Genomic DNA, 24,167 nt, shown 5'->3' with positions numbered 1-24,167 from the left:
GATTGGCTGCCGCCGTCCGACCCCTCTCGCTGCCCGCCAGTCGCTGTCCCCCGCAGGCGCCTGCGCAATGGGCCGGCCGTGGGGGGCGGGAAGCGCTTCGCGGCAGCGGAGCCCATGTCGGCCCTGAGGCGCTCGGGCTACGGCCCCAGTGACGGCCCTTCGTACGGCCGCTACTATGGGCCCGGCGGAGGCGATGTCCCGGTGCACGTCCCTCCGCCCTTGTACCCTCCGCTTCGGCCCGAGCCACCCCAGCCTCCAGTTTCCTGGCGAGGGCGCGGGGGCGCCCCGGCCGAGACCACCTGGCCCGGAGAAGGCGCAGGTGGCGATGCCTACTACCCCTCGGGAGGCGCCTGGGCAGAGCCGAGTAGAGCCGGTGGCGGACACCAGGTAAGCTTCGCAGTGTTTCCCGGGGATCCGGTAGGGAAGTCTTGGGCGGAGGTGAGGACCATTGGGGGTTCTCTACTTAGGGTTTGCTACAACTCAGGTTTCTGATTTGTTCTTCTTCTTCTGGGGAGACAGAGATCGGAGACGTTAAGTGAGGGGATACATGCTTGTGTTCCATTTGTCCCTTCGTTTTCACTTCGGCCATCGTCAAGTGTGCCTGTTACCACCAAGGAAACCAGAAAATTATTCGGCGATGACTTCTTAAGCTTGGTAGCAGGCTGCAGGATCTCTCTCCCGAGAGCGTAGGGTAGAGTGATCGGGCTGTAACAATTTATCCTGCGTGGCTAGGGAAGCTGCAGCTCCAGTCGTTACTCAGCAGCCCCTCCCGCGGGGAAGGGATCTGAACGGGGCGGGGTGGGGTGGGGAGGGGGAGGCCAATCATTTAGTCCCTTATCACCAAATCTTTGCCTGGGATGGAAGCACGAATATTCAATGTTGCAAAGTACCTTTATGTTCTGTCTAATCACAGGACTGAAGGACAGATGCCTCCCTATTTTTGAATGAAGGCTCTGAGAAATTAACTTGCTTCATCTAGTTGGACCTGTAACATTTAATTATCTGTATACATGCCAAAAATGTATTCCTGTTTTCTCCATGTACGGAGCTATCATTGGATGGTGGCACACATCTTTTGGCCTTCATAGCATCTTTAGTTGCTGAAAATGAATTATAAAATTCTCACACGTTAACGATGGGATTGCAGAATACTACAGTGCTTTGGGTAATAACTGGGTCGTTCCTAAAATTTGTGGCAGAGAATTAGCTTATGATCCAGCAGATCCACTTGTTAAGCATACTCAAGAAATGGAAAACAATTGGTGGCTCACGCCTTTATTCCTAGCACTCAGGAGGCAAAAGCAGGCTAGCCTGGTCTACATAGTTCCAGGACAGTCAGAGTACATGGTGAGACTCTGTCTCAAACAAAGAACAATAACGACGACAAAAAAGAAATGGAAAACATGTCCACATAAAAAATTTTTAGTATATCTTCATAAACATCATTAGTCATAATGGCTAAAAATTGGAAGTAATTTATATAGTTATCAGCTGATGGCTGGATTAACAAACGTGGCATATGTTTTAGAACATAATATCCAGAAAGTTTTGTTTCAACATGGATGAACCTTGACTAGATCATGGATGGTGAGTAAAGCGAGTCACAAGGGCTGGGTTTCATATTGTGTGACTCCATTTATGTGTCATGCCACAGCAACTGGTGGACTGCGGGGGCTGGGGACTGGAAGGAGGTGGTGCCAAAGTGATACAGTCTTCTGAAGTTAGTAGTGATAATGGCTTCACAGTTCTGAGCACCCTAACAACCACCGAATTGTATATTTTAAAAGGCTGGACTAATTATTTCTCTAAAAGTGAATTAAAAACACGAAGTATTAAGACGTTAACATAAAGAAGAATCCCTACTTTCTGTACTGATCAGTCAGTAGGCTGTTTGTTGGACTTTACTCCCATGGTCTAGTAAAGTACTCAGCCTTTTAAGTACCCAAACTAAAGATCAGTTGATGAGGCAAGGGAGTTGATCTTTAAACTGTCGACTGGCTTCTATTGAGTTTGCTGTATTATCAAACTAAAAGTCTGTTTTCTGGGGTTGAGATAGAAAGTTAGGGAAAGACTTGAAAAAGTAAAGTTTGATGTCATATAAGAAATTGTGAGGTTTGGTTGGTGTTAAGCTGTACATGTGCTAGAGTATTCTGAGATAAGACTGGAAATGTGTAATGGGCATTTGTGAGTCATTTAAACTTTACTTCTCAGGGTAATGATCCTGAAACTTGAGAAGTTAAGGGTAGTAATTTCATTTCTTTTTCGCCTTCCTTCTTCCTTTCTTTCTTTCTTTGATAGGGTTTCTCTGTGTAGCTCTGGCTGCCTTATAACTCGCTCTGTAGACCAGGCTGGCCTCGATCTCCAGAGATCCACCTGCCTCTGCCTCCAGAGTGCTGGGATTAAAGATGTGTGTCACCATGCCCAGCCCAAGGGTAGAATTTCTTATATAGCCATAAAAAAACAAATCAAAGATATGCATTTTTTTTCCAAATCCATTTTAACAATTTACTAAATTTCACAATGTATCTGTGAAATTAAAAACAAGTACCGGGCTAGAGAGGTGACTCTGTGGCTAAGGTGCTTGTCTTGCAGTGTAAGGACAGGACTTTGGATCCCGAGGGCCCATGTCAGTGCTGAGTGGGTTATCTATAATTCCAGCTTTAGAAGGTTGAGTTGGGATCCCCAGACTAGCTAGCTGGCAAGACTAGCTAGCAATGTGGGAGGACTCTGACTTTGATTGAGAGGCCATGCCTCATTGAGTGAGGTGGAAGAGCTATTGAGGGAATCAGTCTTGGGCCTCTATATGCATGTGCACCCTGCACATGAATGTCCTCACATATGCAAATAGGCGTACGCACACACATGAAAGAAAGGAGAGGATATAGGAATTTTTTTTCTCCCCCAACCCCAGTGCTGGGACTTGAGCCCAGGGCCTTGTGTATTATAAATATAATTCTACCTGTGACCTATCTATACCAGCAACTCTTCAGGAAACTACAAATCTACTCAAAGTATGATCTGTGGGCAGCAATTTTAATCTCTGCAAGACTGTTGAAATGCAGAATCTCTCCTCTTCCAGATCTTCAACTTCCTAAGATTCCCTAGCTGGTTCACATGCACAGCAATAGGACTAAGTGCATTAAGGGCTACTCTGAACTCAAAAAAGACTTGACCTATTCATTTTCCCAAGAGAGGGTCTCTTGTATCTTAGGCTGGCCCCAAACTTACTGTCTGGCCAAGGATGATCTTGAATTTCTGAGCTTTCTGCCTCTACCTCTCAAATGCTGATATTTTAGGTGAGTTCCACCCTGCATGGTTTCTTTGTTTGTTTGTTTGTTTTCTTTTGTTTTTTATTTAACGAATTTAAATACAGCAGAGGGGAAATTGGAAATCTACCACTTTCACCAGGTTTGTTTGTTTGGTTTTGGTTTTTTGAGACAGGGTTTCTCTATCTCTTGCTGTCTAGGAACTAGATACGTAGACCAGGTTGGCCTTGCACTCAGAGATCTGCCTCCTCCTGAGTGCTGGGATTGAAGACGTGCACCACTACTTTCAGGTTTCCACCAGTTTTTTGAGAGAACAACTTCTAGGGCTGGCGAGATGGCTCTGTGGTTAAGGCACTGGATATTCTTCCAGAAGACCTGGGTTCAATTCAGCGTGCACATGACTGCTCAACTTTCTGTAACTCTAGTTCCAGGTCGTCTGACGCCCCCTTCTGGCCTTTTAGGGCACAGGTACACACTTGATGCATAATCCATACATGTTGTTTGTAATGTTTCTAATCCTGTTGCCACTGCTCTTGTTTACCATCAGAACTAGATGGTAAAATCCTGTTGTTGAAGACACCACATACTTTGTTTGCGGAACAGAGAAACTGAAGTGAGACTGAGCCGGAAGCTTTCTCTCTGCTGGCTTACTTTTATAATGCCTTGAGTTGCTGTGCAGGCTGCCTGAGAAAAAAAATCATGTCTTAACCAGATATGGACCCAAGCTAAACCACTAACTTGCCTGGCAAAGTGTGCCCTCTTGTGATAGTGGCATGACTGTTGTGGGGTTGATGGCCAGTTTGTATTTGAGTCCCACTCTACAGGAGAGAATTCGTGTCTAGTACTGTAAGCTTGTTCAAAAGCCTGTGGCTGGGGAGGTCATAGACCCTGATGGGGAAACTGCTACTACTGTTGTTTTGCTAAACAGACAGATTGTGCCCACCAAAGATCTTCCTTCAGGTTATTTATGTTAATGCTCATAGCTCTGTGCTGTTCTCAGATTTGGTCAAAGGTTTGCTGTTGTTGGTAGTGGTGGTGGTGGTGAGATTTTGGTGTTGGTTTTCAAGACAGGGTTTCTCTCTCCTGGAACTTGTAGACCAGGCTGGCCTTGATCTCAGAGGTCCGCCTGCCTCTGCCTCCCAAGTGCTGGGATTAAAGGTGTGCGCCACCACTGGTGGGGGTGAGGTTTATGTGTATGTATTGTAGTGGGTGGTGATGAGTGCTGAGATTTATAACTGATTGATGTGCTGAGAAAACGTGACTGTGGAGTGCTCACCCTAAATGGGTCGTGCATTTTACCCCTTCCATGGCTCCGAGTACATTGTGGAAGTGGGCATGGAAAGATGGTGAGAGCAGAGGCAGAGAGGACTGTTAGGAACTCTGATTTAGGTGTGACGTGACCATTGAACTAAGACCTGCATAAGATGGGGCTTCGCAGCACTCCATCCTAGATGGAGGAGAGACTCCTGAGGATTTACAGGCCATAAACAGGTGCTAGTAAGAGCCCTGATGAAGCACCACCCCTTCCAAAGCCGCTATTGACAGTCAACAGTTGCTGGGGGTAGGGATGGGGGTGGTCTTCAGTGGTGTAGCCACTGCTAAGTTATCCATGCTCATGTGAGCAACCCCAATGTACTTAGAGAGAGAGGAAGTCATCCTGGAGAGTGAGAGAGTGAGCCTACTGAAGAGTCTTTAATTGTTAGCAGTGCTGAGTGCCTACAGTTTCCTATAACATGAAAACAAGCAGATTGCTTGGCACGGGCCTGCAAGCCCGTCTTTCCAGGTAGTTTAAGATGAAAGGATAGAAATTTTCAGACTAGCCTGACAACTCCATAGAACCCTGTCTCAGATTAAAAATAACAAATGGGGGGCTGGAGAGATGGCTCAGAGGTTAAGAGCATTGCCTGCTCTTCCAAAGGTCCTGAGTTCAATTCCCAGCAACCACATGGTGGTTCACAACCATCTGTAATGAGGTCTGGTGCCCTCTTCTGGTTTGCAGACATACACACAGACAGAATATTGTATACATAATAAATAAATAAATATTAAAAAAGAAAGAAGAAGAATCAGCTAGAAGGACAGACCCTAAGTGGAGCTCAGGAGTTCAGGCTTGGCATCACCACCTCTAGGGCAGTCAGTTTCAATCCTGTCTTCTTGTGTCTTTACTCATGATTTAAATTCATAGAAGAGAGTGTAGACCTACAATAACTCCAGGGTTAATCCAGCATAACCAACAAACCACAAAAACTAACAGATTAAAAACCCTCCTCTTTAAAGGAAATAAAAATGGTTTGTTATAAGCAGAGTACACTAGCTGTAAGTTCAAAGCAAAGAGACTTACTTGGTGAGTGATGAGCACGTCCTGGGCTAAAGTAGACAGTTAGTGTGTTGGAAGGTTTGAGCATTGGTCTGGAGGGTTCTTAGAAAAGTTTAGTGGCGCCGGGCGATGGTGGCGCACGCCTTTAATCCCAGCTCTCGGGAGGCAGAGGTAGGCGGATCTCTGTGAGTTCGAGACCAGCCTGGTCTACAGAACAGAGCTAGTTCCAGGACAGGCTCCAAAGCCACAGAGAAACCCTGTCTCGAAAAACCAAAAAAAAGAAAAGAAAAGAAAAAAGAAAAGTTTAGTGGCTTATTGTAACTTATTTGAAGACAGAGCCTGAAAAGATGATAACATCACAGATAGATGTACTCCTTCCAGTGGTGATAGTTCTACATGAGTTGATGGCACTGAAGTTATAGGTCATAAGCAGAAATCTTGGCCATAGGAAAAAGTACTAGAATACAAAAAAAAAACCCAAAAACCCAGATCTGTGTACTTGTAGTAAACTTGAGAAATAATAGTTTCGTGTTCCAATGTTGTTAAGTAAGTAAATAGGGACACATAGCTTTATGTTGTACTGGTTAACCAGGCTGAGTATCTCAGATCTGAAATGTTTGGATTTCAGGTTTCAGATTTTTGAAAGATAATATGTATAAACATAATGAGTTATTTTGAAGGCAAGACCTAAATCTAAACATAAAATTCATTTATGTACAACTTTTAAACATGACTTTGAAGGTAACTACACAGCATTTTAATGCCCCTGCATTTTGTTGTTTGTTTTGCTGTGCCTTGAATGAGCTCGGTAAGTGCTCTGCCACTCAGCCAGTTCCCCTACCCATTACATGCATTTTGACTGCATCAGGACATGAGGTCAAAATATCCAAAATTCAAGCAGTTTGGGTTTCAGGTTTTCAGATTGGGTATACTCAACATGTACTGGCAAGAGGTAGTAAAGGCAAACTACTGTATATAGTTTTCCTGGTCATCTTGACATAGATTCCTTTATTATCATTTCAGTGTGTGGTATATAATGCTTAAGACCAGTCTTTTACAGCTGTTCAATGGTTGTTCTGTTCTGGGGCATGTGATTTACTTTGTACTTTATCTTTTTAAGTGTAATAATGATTGTAGTGGCTTTATATCTCCTTTTTTTGTCTGTTTTTCTTTTTGGTTCCTATTATCTTGCCTCTTGTTAGAGGTATCTATTTTTGCTATCTAACCATTATTAAGAGTGAATTGGGCCAGGTGGTGGTGGTGCATGCTTTTAATCCCAGCATTCAGGAGGCAGAGGCAGGAGGATCTCTGTAAGTTCAAGGCCAACCTGGTCTATAGAATGAGTTCCAGGACAGCCAGAGCTGTTACACAGAGAAACTGTCTCGAAAAACAAAAACAAACAAAACAACAAAAAAAGTGAATCGGACATGGTAATGCACACCTGTAATTCTAGCTGGGAAGGCAGAGGCAGGAGGATTGCAAGTTTGAGGCCAGCTGGAGAAGGCATCAATTAAGGAAAGAATGCTTTTAAAATTAACTTGTTTTCCCTTTTTCCTTAGGAACAGTCACCATATCCTGGCTATAATTCTAACTACTGGAATTCTGTGCGACCGAGGGCCCCGTATCCAAGTGCATATCCAGTAAGACCAGAGTTACAAGGCCAGGTATGGTTGAAAATTGAGATTTTTCTGTCTTTTCTTCTTTTAAGACAGATTTATGTATCACAGGATGGCCTGAAATGGTATGTAGTTGAGGATGACCTTAGACTTCTTGATCCGAGTGGCTCTATCTCCTAAGAGCTAGGATAGGCCCTGCTACCACACCCAGTTTTATTCAGTATTAGGGATCAAACTCAGGGCTTCATGAACACTAGGTAAGTACTCTGGCAAACTTAAATTTAAAAATTAGCGTGTATTAAGTATATATAATAATGGGTTTAATTATGACATTTTCCTTTTTTTTTAATTTTACTAAATTTTTTTCATCGAATATATTTTGATCATATTCCTTTCTGTTGCCCAAATCTTCTCAGATCTCCCTACCTCCCTATGCATCCAACTTCTTGTTCTTTCTCTCAAAAACAAAAAATAAGCAAACAGAAAACCAAAAGGAAAATAAAAACATACCAATAAGACAAAAACAAAACAAAAACCCAAAATGAAAGTACACACACCAAAAACCAGGACTGTGTTGGCCAGTACTCCTGGACATTGGACCTGCCCTGGAGTGTGGTTGATGAACCGGTATCACTCCCTTGAAGAAGACTGATTTTCCCCTTTCCCAGCAGGTACCAACTGCAGATAGCTTCCTGGTAAAGGATGGGAGTTTGTGTCCACCCACCCTTGTCTCTTTTAGGGTTTTGTCTGGTGTGAACCGCTCTGATTTTACCATACCTTGGTGATAGCTAAATATGCAGGTGACTCTTTAGCATCTCTGCAGCCAAGGATCCTGGAGGTAGAGGGTCTCACTTAGTAATTGGAACCACGTGTGGTAAAGTGGTATAAGATCTCTGTAAAGTAGCTGGTATGGCAAAGCTCTGGTGGCTTAGCATCATGTATCCAAAGGCCTCCTTCCAGAGGAACGAACACCATTGATTTCAGAAACTCAGAAGAAGTTCAGTTACACAACATCTATGCTGAAGTGTCTGCATCTGCCTTATGAAATAACCTTTTGCCCAGGATAGCACCCAAACTTGACATTCCCCAATTTCTGACATTGAGATCAAGTCACACGACACATTCATGAGCACTATCTATGCAGGAAATGCTTTATAAACAGTGAAGTATAATGACAAAATGAAGATGTTTTCTTTTCAGGAAGCTTTTTTTTTTTTAGCTTTCTTATTGTGTTGGTGTTTTTTTTTTGTTGTTGTTTTGTTGTTTTTTTTTTTTTTTTTTTGAGACAGGGTTTTTCTGTGTAGCCCTGGTTCTTTCCTAAAACTCACTCTGTAGACCAGGCTGGCCTTGAACTCAGAAATCTGCCTGTGTTGGGATTAAAGGCATGCACCACCACCATCTGACTTTCAGGAAACAATTTTTGAGGCTGCAGCAACAGGTGGAGGTATTGCCGGTTCAGAAAAGGCACCAACTTCTTTGCCAGCCTGAATATGAGAGTGTCTAGACTAGAAATTGAGAAGTGATAAACTAGAACTAACTGGTGCCAAAGTGGTGGCATCTGGGGTCAGAGTTTTAAGTTGTTAGATGATTGGCAAAGCAGCTGCATAGTGCGGTTGGTATGCCCCATGCTGCTGTTGATGCAGGTTGGTCAGACAGGAATGATAGCAGCAGAACTGTATCCTGCCGTCAGGATGGCTGGAGCCATCTAGTGTTATTTAGCTGGGATAAAGAACAACGGGTAACAAAGACCCAGAAGACCCAATTTTCCAAATGGCAGATATGGAAAACTCACAAATTTATTTAAAATGGTTCCTAAGATGACTGAGATACTAAAGAAAAAATTAATCATGATCGTGCCTTAAGAAAACTGTACAGGTAGTGGTGGCTCATGCCTTTAATCCTAGCACTCTGGATGCAGAGACAGGCAGATCTCTGTGAGTTAGTTCTATCTAGGTCAACCTCCTGGTCTACAGAGCAAGTTCCAGGACAGCCAGGGCTGCACAGAGAAACCCTGTCTCAAAATAGGGGGGGATGCAGGACCAGAGATAAGGAGAGCCACAAGTTTAGCACCAACAGAGCCTTCACAGTGAATTCCAGGGTAAGACCCTTCTCGGACAGACAGACATAATAAGCAAAACTGAAAAATAAGGAAAGACGGCTTGTGCTGCCCTAATATAGGTATATTAAGAGAATCTATCTTCAACCTTTCCCTTGTCATCTATATACACCTGAAGCAGATATATATTACACTTACTTCATTTGGCTCTTTGCTCTTTGGCTTTTTGGGGGGCCTGCCACCCAGCTCCCAAATGAATCACACACAGAGGCTTATTCGTAGTTATAAATACCCAGCCTTAGCTTGACTTTTTCTTGCTGGCTTTTATTATCTTAAATTATCCTGACTACCTTTCGCCTCTGGTCGTTTTTCTTTCCCCACATCTGTATATCTTACTTTCACTCTCACTCCTTGGCTGGCTGGATGACTGGCCTCTCCTCCTTCTCCCTTTCCCAGATTTCTCCTCCTATTTATTCTCTCTGCCTGCCAGCCCCACCTATCTTTTCTCCCGACTCACTATTGGCCATTCAACTCTTTATTTAGATTATCAGGTGTTTTAGACAGGCAAAGAATCACAGCTCCACAAAGTTAAACAAATGCAGCAAAAATAAAAGCAACATATCTTTACATAGCTAAACAAATGTTCCAGAGCATAAACATATGTAACACACCTTAAAATAATATTCTACAACATTTAAATGTTTTATTCCAGTTTTTAGTATTCTGTGTGTGTGTGTTCTGTGTGGGTGGAGTGTGTCATAGTGCACTTGTGGAAGTCAGAAGACTCAGGAACTCTTTTCACTGGGATCTAGGGATTAAACTCACGTCATCAGGCTTGCGAAACAGGCACTTTACCCATTGTGCCATCTCTGCTGCCCTGTGGCACACTCTGTGCCTGCCTGTCGTGTGCAGCTTACAGACTCAGTGACAGGAACTTCCTTTTTTTCTGACTCTTGAGTGCAGAAATTATTTATGGGCCTATGACCACCAGTCCCAGCTTCTTCTTCCTACTCTTTCATAGTAAGGAAAATTTCAAACAAAAGTAGAAATAAATGTTCTCTCAGCATCCACAAGTCTCAACACTTGACCTTATCGCCTTTATCTTTGGAGTATTTTCTTACAGTATTTTGAAGCAAATACCAAATAGCATATTTTATTGCTTGTAAATAAACCTAAGTATGTGCATTTAAAAACAACAAAAATAGAAACAAAAACCTGCCATATTGTGGTGATTTAAATGAGACTCTCCCCCATAGCTCTGACCCTTGAACACTTGGTCCCCAGTTGGTGGCACTGTTTGGAGATTTATTAAGAGGTGTGCCTTGCTTATGGAGATTTATTAAGAGGTGTGCCTTGCTTAAGGAAGTATGCCACTGGGGAGGACTTTGAGGGTTTAAAGGTTTGAGCCACTCTGAGCTCACTCTTTCTGTTTTGTGTTATAGTTTAAGATTATAGCTCTCAGCTTACTGCTCCAGCTTCTGTGCCTCTGCTCCACCACAGTGTGGACTGTGGACTCACACACTGTGTGGACTCACACAGTGGAGTCACCCTCTGGAACCAAACACCCACATAAGCTCTCCTCTTCAGTGTCTTGGTAATAGTGTTTTATCACGGCAATAGAAAGGTGACTAATACACACATCGGGATTAAAACTTTACAAAGGAGTGCCAGCAAGATAACTCAGTGGGTAACCTTGTTACCCAGGTTCAGTTCCTGGAGCCCACATGGTGGAGGAGACAACTCTCACCAGGTGTCCTCTGGGTTCAGTGTGTGTGCCATAGTATATGTACACATAGCCCCCCCCCGCTCCCCTCCCCCGCTCCCCTCCCCCCGCTCCCCCCCCCCCCCCCCCCGCACTGTCATATAAGGTCGGGCAGTGGTGGCACACGCCTTTAATCTCGGGAGACAGGGGCAGATAGATCTCTGTAAGTTTGAGGTCAGCCTAGTCCACAGAGCATATTCCAGGACAGCCGGAGCTACACACAAAGAAACCTTATTTCAAAAAAAGGAAAATAATAAGACCAGGCATGGTGGCACACAGCTTTTTTTCTTCTTCTTTAAATTCTAGTAATATATTCCCTACATCCTAGCTAATAAAGGCCCATGTGCATTTTCAGTGTTAAATAATGACATATATCAAGTTTGGAAGATTTATTCATCAGTGTAATAAATTCTAAAAAACCAACATGATTTTCTGCATGCAGAGGAGTGTTTCCTGGATAAGTGGGAAATTGTGCAGATGGCTCCTGAAAGACCTTGATTATAAGCAGCTCTGTGGTGAACTCCATGGTTCTTTAGTTTCACTGAGTAGGATTTATACTGTTTATTAGGACCGAGTTTGTCCTGAGGTTCTGGGTAATTTTTCTTGCCCCAGCTGACATCTGGACTGTACAGTGCATACAGTGCTGCCCTACTTCCTCCTGCTTCAATGAATGTGAAGAGAGGAATCAAGCTGAGGTGCTTCTGGCTTGTCTGATGTACTGGTGGAGTGTGTCTGCCACGGAGGCCTGCCTCCACTGAGACAGGAGAACAAGACTAGGACACAGACCCTGAGCAGCTGCTGCAACCTGGCTGAGGGATGGCACACACCATTAGTCCCAGTAGCCAGGAGGCAGAGGCAGAAGGATCTCTGAGTTCAAAGCCAGCCCTGTCTACATAGCAAGTTCCAGGCCAGTCAAACTACATGAGACCTAGCTCAAAAAAAAATTCTTACAGGAAACAGTTCTAAAATTAAATCTACTTGTTTCTAACAATAAATTGAATAAAATTCCTTCAAATAATAATCCTTGGGGCTGGAGAAATGGCTCAGAGGACTGGGTGGGTGCTCTTGTACCTGATTTAGTTCCAGCACCAACATGGCAGCTCACAGCTGTCAGTAACTTAGTTCCAGGGGATCCAACACCCTCAGTACTGACATATATACAGGCAAAACATCAATGTGCATGAAATAAATATAAACAATTTTTTAAGAACTTTGTAAAAAAAAGAATTTTTTTATCTGTTTAGTTATTATCATATGGGATACATACACACGTGCACACACACATTAAAGTAATGGTTTAAGCTTTTGGCTTAGCTTTTCATTTTATTTGGAGTATTAAGCAGGATTCTATATATCAGCAATGTAATTGTCTTGCTAGGTGATTTAAAACTACAGGAAAGGGACTGACCATGTACCTTAGGGTAGCACACTTGTCTGGCCTGGGCGAGGGGTTAGTCCACAATCATACTAGTAAACAGTATACTGAGGAGTTTCTGATTTCTGTTGTTGGTGTTATCTGGGAAGCAGGGTAGTTTCATTGTTCAATATGGACTGTAGAATCAGACCTGGGTTGGTTTCTTAAACTCATCATAACACTTACAGCAATGTACTCACTGTTATTGAGCATATTGTGTGCCTACTGAGTCCTTTGTTTTTGTTATCTCACTTAGTTTTCTCCGTAATCCTGCAAGGTAAGTCTAGGCTCTTCATTTTCCTGTTAGAGAAACTAAAACTAAGTAATTAGAGAGTCTCTTTCTATCCTTTCTATTATATAGTGATATTTCCTTTTCCTCTAGCTAGTCCCCCAGTCTTCTTTGAATTGCCTTCTGTGGATACAGGTTCTCTGCTGGCAGATGTAACTGTGAATTAGAATTAAGGAAATGTTTGAGAAGGCCGCTGCTTTGCCACTCCATCTGTCCTCAATATATTCTTCTACTGATGCAGCCTAACTGAGAGTCACAGCCTGAGTTCAGTACATGGCTTGTGGTTACAACAGAGAGGAGAAGGAGTGCTTCATAGACTGCTGTGGTAGCTTAGATTCCCTCAGTTGCTGATAGCTTTACTTCCTAAAGTTTCAAGCCTGGACATTAAGTGCATTTCAGCCTTTAACTCATTCATCTTTCTTCCTCTCTGATTCTCCTGTTTTTCAGAGTTTGAATTCTTATACGAACGGAGCATATGGTTCACCATACCCTCCTGGTCCTGGACCAAATACTGCCTCATACTCTGGGGCTTATTATGTTCCTGGCTATACTCAAAGCAGTTACTCTACAGAAGTTCCAAGCACTTACCGATCCCCTGGTAACAGCCCAACCCCAGTCTCTCGTTGGATATATTCCCAGCAGGACTGTCAGACAGAAGCACCTCCACTCAGGGGTCAGGTTCCAGGATATCCTGCTTCACAGGTAAACAGTTTTCTGACAGGAAAAAATACCTGCTTCTGAATTGTAAACAGTGGAAAATTATTTATCTACATGAGTACCAGTTTAAGAAAACAGCTAGAGCCAGGCATGATGTGTATACCTTTAACTCCACTTCTCCGGAGGCAGAGTTCGAGATCACCCAAGGCCATGCGGCCTTGTCTCAAAAACAAAACAAAAAAGAAAAGACCGTAGATGTTCAGAAAATTTTCTATTTTTGACCAAAGATACCTTAAAAATGTCATAATTCTTTTAAATTCTAAGTTATATTTATTATGTGTGTGCATGGTGGGGGTTGGGGGATGAGACACGCACCACAGCCATGTGTGGAAGTCAGAAGACGGCTTGTGGGGTATTCTCTCTTTTTTCCTTCCTTCCTTCCTTCCTTCCTTCCTTCCTTCCTTCCTTCCTTCCTTCCTTCCTTCCTTTCTTTTTGAGACCAGGTCTCAGTATGTAGCCCTGGATGTCTGGAACTCCCTATATAGACCAAGCTGGCCTCAAACTCATAGCAGTCTGTCTGCGTCTACTTCCTGAGTACCGGGACTAAAGACATATGCCACCATACCTGGCTCCTCTTTTGTCCCACCCCATTTTCATTATTTTTAGTAACGTGTGTGTTTGTATATTTACATGTGAATGCAGGTACTCACAAAGGCCAGAGGTGTGAGAACCCTGGAACTGGACAGGTTTGGGAGCCATCTGACATGGTATCTAGGACTTGAACTCAGAGTCCTCTAGAAGAGCAGTATATGCTCTTAACCACTGATACATTTATGCAGTCCCTATATAACTTTTGTAATAAAATAAATCTTTAGTTATTGTTCTAAACTTTCCCTAACTTAATCTTTTCCAGTGCTGTTAGGTTTATATTATATGCTAATATACCATGTTGGGCTGGATGGTGGTAGTACACACCTTTAATCCCAGCACTCAGGAAACAGAAGCAGGTGAATCTTTGTGAGTTCAAGACCAGCCTGGTCTACAGAGCTAGTTCTAGGACAACCAGGACTACATAGATAAACTCTGTCTTAAAAACTTTTAAAAATTAAATAAATAAAAATAACATATCACGTTTATTTCTGGTTTGTTTGTTTGTTTTGGATTTTCGAGACAGGGTTTCTCCGTAGCCTTTTTTTTTTTTCAAAATATTTATTTATTTATTATGTATACAATATTCTGTCTGTGTGTATGTCTGCAGGCCAGAAGAGGGCCCCAGACCTCATTACAAATGGTTGTAAGCCACCATGTGGTTGCTGGGAATTAAACTCAGGACCTTTGGAAGAGCAGGCAATGCTCTTAACCACTGAGCCATCTCTCCAGCCCCTCTCCGTAGCTTTTGGTTCCTGTCCTGGAACTAGCTCTTGTAGACCAGGCTAGCCTCACAGAGATCCTCCTGCCTCTGCCTCCCTAGTGCTGGGATTAAAGGCGTGCACCACCACCGCCCGGCCTATTTCTGTTGTTTTGAGAAGTCAGCTGTCTTCGTGTTTATAACGTATTACCGTATGGATTTGTTTGTCTGTAGTGGTTTTGGAAAATACATGCTTCATCCAGTGAATTTTAAATCCTACTCTCGAGTCTTTACCAGCTCTTTCCTTTGTGGCTTTAGAGTTAGGGTTCTCAGGTGTGAAGAATGTTTGGTAACTGATTTATGAGTTACTATCAGCTCAAGATCTGTTGATGCTATTTTTATTACTTTAAGTTTTGCTTTGGTTTTCTAAGCAGCGACCAACCAGCATACCAGCATATTTGTTTTTCCCACTCTAGAACCCTGCAATGACCTTGCCCCATTATCCCTATGGGGATGGTAACCGCACTGTGCCACCGTCAGGAGCAACTGTAAGACCACAAGATGACGCATGGGCTTCTGGTGCTTATGGGATGGGGGCCCGTTATCCCTGGCCTTCAGCTGCACCCTCAGCCCCACCTGGGAATCTGTACATGACGGAAAGTGCTTCACCCTGGCCTGGCAACAGTTCTCCTCAGCCACCTCCTTCACCACCACCCCAACAACCGAAGGTAGGGTTCCTTCCAAATGCTGGTCCTTTGCTGTCTGGGTATTAAGAGAATACAAGATGACACATCTGTATTTGCCCATGGTAAATGGAAACTAAGTCAAAAAAAGCTGATTACTACCCTACAGCATTATTTCAGCTTAATTTATGTTTTGGGTTTTTTTCTCATAAGCATTATTGCTTGGGGATTTTTTTTTAAGGTTCTTTTTTATACTTTTCTATTTTTTTTATATGTCTAGATGTACTGGCTGCATATATGTCTGTGCACTATGAGTGTGCCAGGAGCCCTTGGAGGCCAGATTCCCTGGAAATGAAGTTACAGTTATGAGCTACTGTGTGGCAACTGATAATCAAATTTGGGTCCTCTGGAAGAACAGCCAGTACTTAACTGTAGTGATTGTTTGTGGTTTAACAAATAAAGCTTGCCTGAAGATGAGAGTGTAGAGCTATCCACTAGAGACCAGAGAATGGTGATACACACCTTTAATCCCAGGACTCGGGAGACAGAAGCAGATGGATCTCTGTTAGTTCAATGCCTCCCTGGGCTGCCAAGATTGTATCTGTCTAAAAGAAAAACAGAGCTCACACAAAGGTGATCCCAGCACTTGGGATCCCCTGCCTTTAATCCCAGCACTAAGGAGGTGGAGACAGGAGTGATATGGCTGGGCGGAGAGAGGAATATAAGGTGGGAGGAGACAGGAGCTCAGTGCAGTCTGAGGATCACCCTTGCAGTCACAGAAGACAGTCTTGAGGACAGGATCGCCTCTTAAGAACAATTAGTATTCATGCTATACTTCACTGCTTGCCATCTCTCCAGCACCATATCTTTTTTAAAAGACAAAAAATTATTTTGTACTGTGATACTATCTGAATATTAGATAGAATCAAAGGATGTATTTTTACAACCTCTCATGATATGTGGAGAGAAGATGAGAAGCAGTGTAAAGTACTACAGCACTCAGGGTTTACATAAGCCACAGGCAGAACACTGCTTTTGACTGTGTTCTGAGGCTTTTACTATTTGAGGAGGAATACTAACTATGAAGTCACTGGATGAATTGTGAGGTAATAAGATTAATTGTGCAGTGTTCACAAAAGTGGCTTGCATCAAGGGAGATTCCAATCATCATATTTAGGAATTCTGTGCCTTTTACTTGAAAGGGTTTCCCCTTTTTATCTTAACAGTGTTTTTCTCCAGTGATTAAGGTGGGAGTCAGTTTTATTGGTGGAAATCTTTTCAAGTACATTCTTGTTTGGGGAAGATGTGTACTAACATTTAATACTGATGGCTTCCCATTGAAACAGCTTTTGTTTCTCTTTTCTGTCTTCCCATTCCAAGGACTCCTCCTACTCCTATAACCAGTCGGGTCCAGGCATGAACCGGCACAGCTTTCCTTGCAGTGTCCATCAGTATGAATCTTCGGGAGTCATGAACAGTGATAATTCAGACCTTTTGGATTCTCAAGTCCAGTATAGTGCTGAACCTCAGTTGTACGGTAATGCCACCAGTGACCATCCCAGCAATCCTGTTCAGAGTAATAATCTCCCTGAAGAGTGTTTCTCTTCAGATGAAAGCACGCCTCCAAGTATTAAAAAAATCATACATGTGCTGGAGAAGGTCCAGTATCTTGAGCAAGAAGTAGAAGAGTTTGTGGGGAAAAAAACAGACAAAGCTTACTGGCTTCTGGAAGAAATGCTGACAAAGGAGCTTTTAGAACTGGATTCTGTCGAGACTGGGGGCCAGGACTCTGTCCGACAGGCCAGAAAAGAGGCTGTCTGTAAGATTCAGGCCATACTGGAGAAATTAGAGAAAAAGGGATTATGAAATAATTTGGAATGAAGGGTTAACCTGTTACTAATTTGGCCAAAGAACTCTTCAATTTGGTTAGTTACCATCTTTTAAATGCCTGTTGTGACAAGAAACAACACAGTCCAGCTTCTGACTTCAAACTGAAGGAAAAGAAATTGAAAAGCTGACAGAAGAATGGAAGAACACATTATGGGATTCTTTTTGGTTTTCAGATGACTGAACATAATACGAAACTGAAATTGTCAATGTTGCCAAGTAGACCTGCTCCTTAAAAAATCCATGGGCATCTCTAGGCTGCTTCTTATCAACAGGAGGGAAATAGACTTTATGTAACAGGTTATCAGTGCATAGTCTGAGACAAGCAGGCTGTTTTGTAAGCATCCAAACTGTCACATTTTTGTGCATTGTGACTGCATATACTTCATGTGTAAATTATAGCTTAGACTCTTGGACCTCTGTTTTATTATCTGCAGTTCGCAAATGTAATATTATTCTACTTGGTACATTTTGTAGTAATATGTTTAATAATCAAATACTGGCAGCCAGATAAATGGGCAGTTCTGATCAAATTCATATCCTTTCAGCCTTGAATATATTGCAGTGTGTAGTGGGCTCCTAAAGTCAACCACATCTCTCCTTGTGTAGCATGTTATGTTAGTGTTCTTCCACTTCTGCTTTTCACAGTAGTCAGGAAGATGATTTTGGAAATTACATTAACATAGAATCACTATGTTTGTGAATATTTTACTTCTTTGCTTTTTTGTTGTATTTGGATAAAGATCCAGTTTTGAAATTGTTTTTTTAAGAAAAATATCTTTGGCTATTGCTGCTTCAATAGAGAGCCTTATCATAGAAACATGAAACCTAAATGCTACAATTAGTATAAATAGCGACTGCAAAAAGCAACAAATATGATTATTTAATAATACTGTTCTCCGTTTTATAGTTTCTGTTAAACAGATTTGAGCTCAGTTTATAGCTGATAGAAGGAAAAGGAGATTCATGCTCAGGGAATGAGTCAGCCATAGCTAAAGTAGAAAACTCACTGTTTTCTTTAAATCTGGTCTTTATTTCATAGAATAAATTACATAGAATTACCTGTTTCATAAGAAAGATGTTATTATTAATAACAGTCTATTTGGAACCAAGTTTAAGAAAGGGGCCTTTCTTGTTTTTCCATATATGTTGTTATACAGAGACAGGTAAATAATTTACCTTTTAAATCTAAAGTGAGTCTAGCATTCAGTATCTGCTTTTGCAACAAAAGCAGTTTCTTAGTAAAATATCAAAGTGATACTTGTTTTCTAGACTAGCAAGCCTTTATATTAGTGATGCTAAACCTATAGCCATCCCTTCTACTCACAGGGAACCAAATCAATGCCAGTGTGTCATGAGTAGAAATGTAGTTGGAAATGTTGTATGGAGGCCGGGGACGTGGTTAAATTCGTAGAGTGTTTGCCTAACGTACATGAAGTCCAGCGTTAAATTCCCAGTATTGCATAAACCAGGCATAGTGGCACATACCTGTCTCAGCACTGGGAGGTGGAGGCAGGAAGATTACAAGCTTAAGATTATCCTCAGCTACATCATCAATTCAAGGCCACCCTGAGCCACATGAGATCATGTCTCAAAACTAAAAGGACAAGTGATTCAAGTATAATGATTTTATCCAGGAGTCTGTTTTTAAAACATTTTATTAGTGTATAAATTTGATTTGGTGGTATACATTTTTAATCAAGACAGAGGCAGGTAGATCTCTAGAGTTCAAGGTCAACCTGGTCTACAGAGAGTTCCTGACCAGTCAGGGCTCCATAGTGAGAGACATGTGCTACCTACCTATCTACCTATCCTACCTACCTATCTATCTACCTATCCTACCTACCTACCTACCCTTCCTTCCTATCCTACCTACCTATCTACCTATCCTACCTACCTATCTACCTATCCTACCTACCTACCTACCTACCTACCCTACCTATCTACCTACCTATCTACCTATCCTACCTACCTACCTATCCTACCTATCTACCTACCTATCTACCTATCCTACCTACCTATCTACCTATCCTACCTACCTACCTATCCTACCTATCCTACCTACCTATCTATCTACCTATCCTACCTACCTACCTACCCTTCCTTCCTATCCTACCTATCTACCTATCCTACCTACCTATCTACCTATCCTACCTACCTACCTATCCTACCTACCTACCTATCCTACCTATCTACCTATCCTACCTACCTACCTATCCTACCTATCTACCTACCTATCTACCTATCCTACCTACCTACCTATCTACCTATCCTACCTACCTATCTATCTACCTATCCTACCTACCTACCTACCCTTCCTTCCTATCCTACCTACCTATCTACCTATCTACCTATCCTACCTACCTATCTACCTATCCTACCTACCTACCTATCCTACCTATCTACCTATCCTACCTACCTACCTACCCTATCTACCTACCTATCCTACCTATCTACCTATCCTACCTACCTATCTACCTATCCTACCTACCTATCTACCTATCCTACCTACCTACCTACCCTACCTATCTACCTACCTATCCTACCTATCTACCTATCCTACCTACCTACCTATCCTACCTATCTACCTACCTATCTACCTATCCTACCTACCTACCTATCTACCTATCCTACCTACCTATCTATCTACCTATCCTACCTACCTACCTACCCTTCCTTCCTATCCTACCTACCTATCTACCTATCTACCTATCCTACCTACCTATCTACCTATCCTACCTACCTACCTATCCTACCTATCTACCTATCCTACCTACCTACCTACCCTACCTATCTACCTACCTATCCTACCTATCTACCTATCCTACCTACCTACCTATCTACCTACCTATCCTACCTATCTACCTATCCTACCTACCTACCTATCTACCTATCCTACCTACCTACCTATCCTACCTATCTACCTATCCTACCTACCTACCTATCTACCTATCCTACCTACCTACCTATCTACCTATCCTACCTACCTACCTATCTACCTATCCTACCTACCTACCTATCTACCTATCCTACCTACCTACCTATCTACCTATCCTACCTACCTATCTACCTATCCTACCTACCTATCTACCTATCCTACCTATCTACCTATCCTACCTATCCTACCTACCTACCTATCTACCTATCCTACCTACCTACCTATCTACCTATCCTACCTACCTATCCTACCTATCTACCTATCCTACCTACCTATCTACCTATCCTACCTATCTACCTATTCTACCTACCTACCTATCCTACCTATCTACCTATCCTACCTATCCTACCTATCTACCTATCCTACCTATCTACCTATCTACCTACCTACCTATCTACCTATCTTACCTATCTACCTATCCTACCTACCTATCCTACCTATCTACCTATCCTACCTATCTACCTATCCTACCTACCTATCCTACCTATCTACCTATCCTACCTACCTATCTACCTATCCTACCTATCTACCTATCCTACCTACCTACCTATCCTACCTATCCTACCTATCTACCTATCCTACCTATCCTACCTACCTATCTACCTATCCTACCTACCTATCCTACCTATCTACCTATCCTACCTATCTACCTATCCTACCTATCTACCTATCCTACCTACCTATCTACCTATCCTACCTATCCTACCTATCTACCTATCCTACCTATCTACCTATTCTACCTATCTACCTATCCTACCTACCTATCTACCTATCCTACCTACCTATCCTACCTACCTACCTATCTACCTATCCTACCTACCTACCTACCTATCTACCTATCCTACCTATCTACCTATCCTACCTATCTACCTATCCTACCTATCCTACCTACCTATCTATCCTACCTACCTATCTACCTATCCTACCTATCTACCTATCCTACCTATCCTACCTACCTACCTATCCTACCTACCTATCTACCTATCCTACCTATCTACCTATCCTACCTATCTACCTATCCTACCTACCTACCTACCTATCTACCTATCCTACCTATCTACCTATCCTACCTATCTACCTATCCTACCTATCCTACCTACCTATCTATCCTACCTACCTATCTACCTATCCTACCTATCCTACCTATCTACCTATCCTACCTATCCTACCTACCTACCTATCCTACCTATCTATCCTACCTACCTATCTACCTATCCTACCTATCTACCTATCCTACCTATCTACCTATCCTACCTACCTACCTACCTATCCTACCTATCCTACCTACCTACCTATCCTACCTATCTATCCTACCTACCTATCTACCTATCCTACCTATCTACCTATCCTACCTACCTACCTACCTATCTACCTATCCTACCTATCTACCTATCCTACCTATCTACCTATCCTACCTATCTACCTATCCTACCTATCTACCTATCCTATCTACCTATCATCCTACCTACCTATCTATCCTATCTACCTATCTATTTATCTATCTCTCTACCTACCTATCCTACCTATCTACCTATCCTACCTATCTATCCTACCTATCCTACCTATCTACCTATCCTACCTACCTACCTATCCTACCTACCTATCCTACCTATCTACCTATCTACCTATCCTACCTATCTACTTACCTATCCTACCTATCTACCTACCTATCTACCTATCCTACCTACCTACCTATCCTACCTATCCTACCTACCTACCTATCTACCTATCCTACCTATCTACCTATTCTACCTATCTACCTATCCTACCTACCTATCTACCTATCCTACCTATCTACCTATCCTACCTGCCTATCCTACCTATCCTACCTATCTATCCTACCAATCTACCTATTCTACCAATCTACCTATCCTACCTACCTATCTACCTATCCTACCTACCTACCTATCCTACCTATCTACCTATCCTATCTACCTATCTATCCTACCTACCTATCTATCCTATCTACCTATCTATTTATCTACCTATCTATCTCTCTACCTACCTATCCTACCTATCTACCTATCCTACCTGTCTACCTATCTACCTATCTATCGATCCTACCTATGTATCTATCCTACCTACCTACCTATCGATCCTACCTATCCTATCTACCTATCCTACCTACCTACTTATCTTACCTATCTATCCTACCTACCTATCCTATCTACCTAACTATCCTACATACCCACCTAACTATCTGTGGGATGTGTGTGCTCACATGTGTGTTTTATATCTACAAGTTTTGTTTTTGAACAATGTCATGCCGGTTGACCTTAAACTTTGTATGTAGCCTAGGACAACCTAGAAGTCCTGATGCTCCTGCCTCACCTTCCATTGCAGGTGTGGCCTGGTTTCTGTGGTGGTGAGGATCAAAGTCAGGGCTATATGTATGCTAGGCAAGCACTGTACTGATATTGAGCTATAGCCCTGATTCTCTTCCTTTTGGCCTAATACAGAAATGTTTTTAAAGGGCTTCTAAGCTGGACATGGTGGCACGTACCTGTAACCCTCGCATTCTGAGGCAAGTCTGTGGATCTCTGATTCTGAGACCATCTTGGTCTACACAGGCTAGCCAGTAGTGAGGCCTAGCCACCCCTCAAACGTTTTCTATAAAAATATGACAATTACATTTAAAAGTTTAAGAGGAGAAACCTTAAAGCTGTGTTGCCAACAAGACAGTGACTGATTCAGAACACATTACACTGCCCAACATGCCAATTTCTGCACATCCTTCATTTTTACATATTGTACACATTATACACAAATGTACATATATGTGTATATATCTTAAGTTATTTTTTGAACTAGTAACATGATTTTAAACTTACAGAAGAGTTGTAAACATAGCAGTGCTTCCGTGTGCCCTCCATCTACCTTTCCCTTGTTTTGACATCTTACCTAACGAAAGCATTTGTCAAAATTAAGAGTTCATCTTTTATAGTGCTATTAATATTAGCTACAATAGCAAGCTAAAAGTAGATATTTTATTAATCTTTTTATTAGCATCCTTTTAACCATTCTGGATCCCATCTCGCATCTAGTTGTCTCAGTTGTCTCCACTCCGTGGCGCTGTACCATAAGGATAGCTGGTGTCATCGTGTGTTTCCAGTGTGCTTCCCTTTGAGCACTCTGCTGAGGTGGTGTCTCTAGGATGCTCCACTGTAAGCTTACCCTGCTTTCCTTTGTAATTACTGAGTATTTGCTAGAGATACTTTGAGACTATGCAAATGTCCTGTTTTGCTTAGAGTTTGCCTCTCCTACTATCTCCTGGCAGATCTTGCTTGTGGCATTTACTACTGTGGCGTTCAAATGGTGATTTTTCTATTTGTTTCATTTCTTCTATATTTAATAATTGGAATTCTTCTGGAAGGAAGAACTGTGGATTCTGGATTTATATTTTTAATTATATCAAGATATTCAGGATAGGTACAAACTCAAAACTTAAAGATATAAATCGTGTTAATTGATTCCAAATGGCCAGTATCAAAGAAAAAAGCAATGTTGGTGACTTGTCTTTTGAAATATAATGAATTTAAGATGAAAATAGTATTTATGATTTGTAAAATTTATCTGACTTTTGACTTAAAATTGATTTGAAACTGAAACAATTTTCTTTTGAAATTTTACATCTAGACTTTTTTAAGGTGTCTAAATTTATATTACTTTGGGGGTCATTTTTGTCAAATCTTGAATAAAGTTACCTACACCTGGCATGATAAACACTGTTTTCTAACCCTTTGTTCAGGTAAAATCCCAATATAAACACTTAACCAGTCAGCTCTAAGGAAGTCTCTGAGCATCATTCTGTTTGTGCATGCTTGTTTAAAGTGCTTCTAAAAATAAGGTTTGTAGAAACAAAAACAACCAACAGTAAAGGAAAGGGGTTTGAAAACAATGCTTTAGTTAGTTGACATAAATAACCTTTAAGTTA

The 24,167-nt window shown here is 42.0% G+C and overlaps 2 protein-coding genes and 1 pseudogene across 2 annotated transcripts; all 3 read left to right on the top strand.

The window, feature by feature from the left end:
* Positions 1–39: 39 nt before the first annotated feature.
* On the top strand, positions 40–19,072 carry Bag4 (BAG cochaperone 4). Its single transcript, XM_075986424.1, has 5 exons — positions 40–387; positions 7,143–7,247; positions 13,168–13,422; positions 15,202–15,453; positions 16,789–19,072. Exons 1-5 carry the CDS (start codon positions 115–117, stop codon positions 17,272–17,274), a joined length of 1,371 nt encoding a protein of 456 aa, XP_075842539.1. The 5' UTR covers positions 40–114; the 3' UTR covers positions 17,275–19,072.
* LOC142856690 (electron transfer flavoprotein subunit alpha, mitochondrial pseudogene) lies at positions 7,446–9,061 on the top strand (annotated as a pseudogene).
* A 9-nt stretch (positions 19,073–19,081) lies between the features above and the next one.
* LOC142857691 (uncharacterized) lies at positions 19,082–23,956 on the top strand. Its single transcript, XM_075986421.1, has 2 exons — positions 19,082–22,138; positions 22,366–23,956. The coding sequence occupies exons 1-2, from the start codon at positions 19,083–19,085 to the stop codon at positions 22,406–22,408; spliced, it is 3,099 nt and encodes a 1,032-aa protein (XP_075842536.1). The 5' UTR covers position 19,082; the 3' UTR covers positions 22,409–23,956.
* Positions 23,957–24,167: the final 211 nt, after the last annotated feature.

Source organism: Microtus pennsylvanicus, chromosome 9, assembly GCF_037038515.1.
Source record: "Microtus pennsylvanicus isolate mMicPen1 chromosome 9, mMicPen1.hap1, whole genome shotgun sequence".
In the NCBI taxonomy this organism is placed as follows: domain Eukaryota; kingdom Metazoa; phylum Chordata; class Mammalia; order Rodentia; family Cricetidae; genus Microtus; species Microtus pennsylvanicus.
Note: the sequence above shows the minus strand (reverse complement) of the source record. Positions and strands in the feature narration are given on the sequence as shown.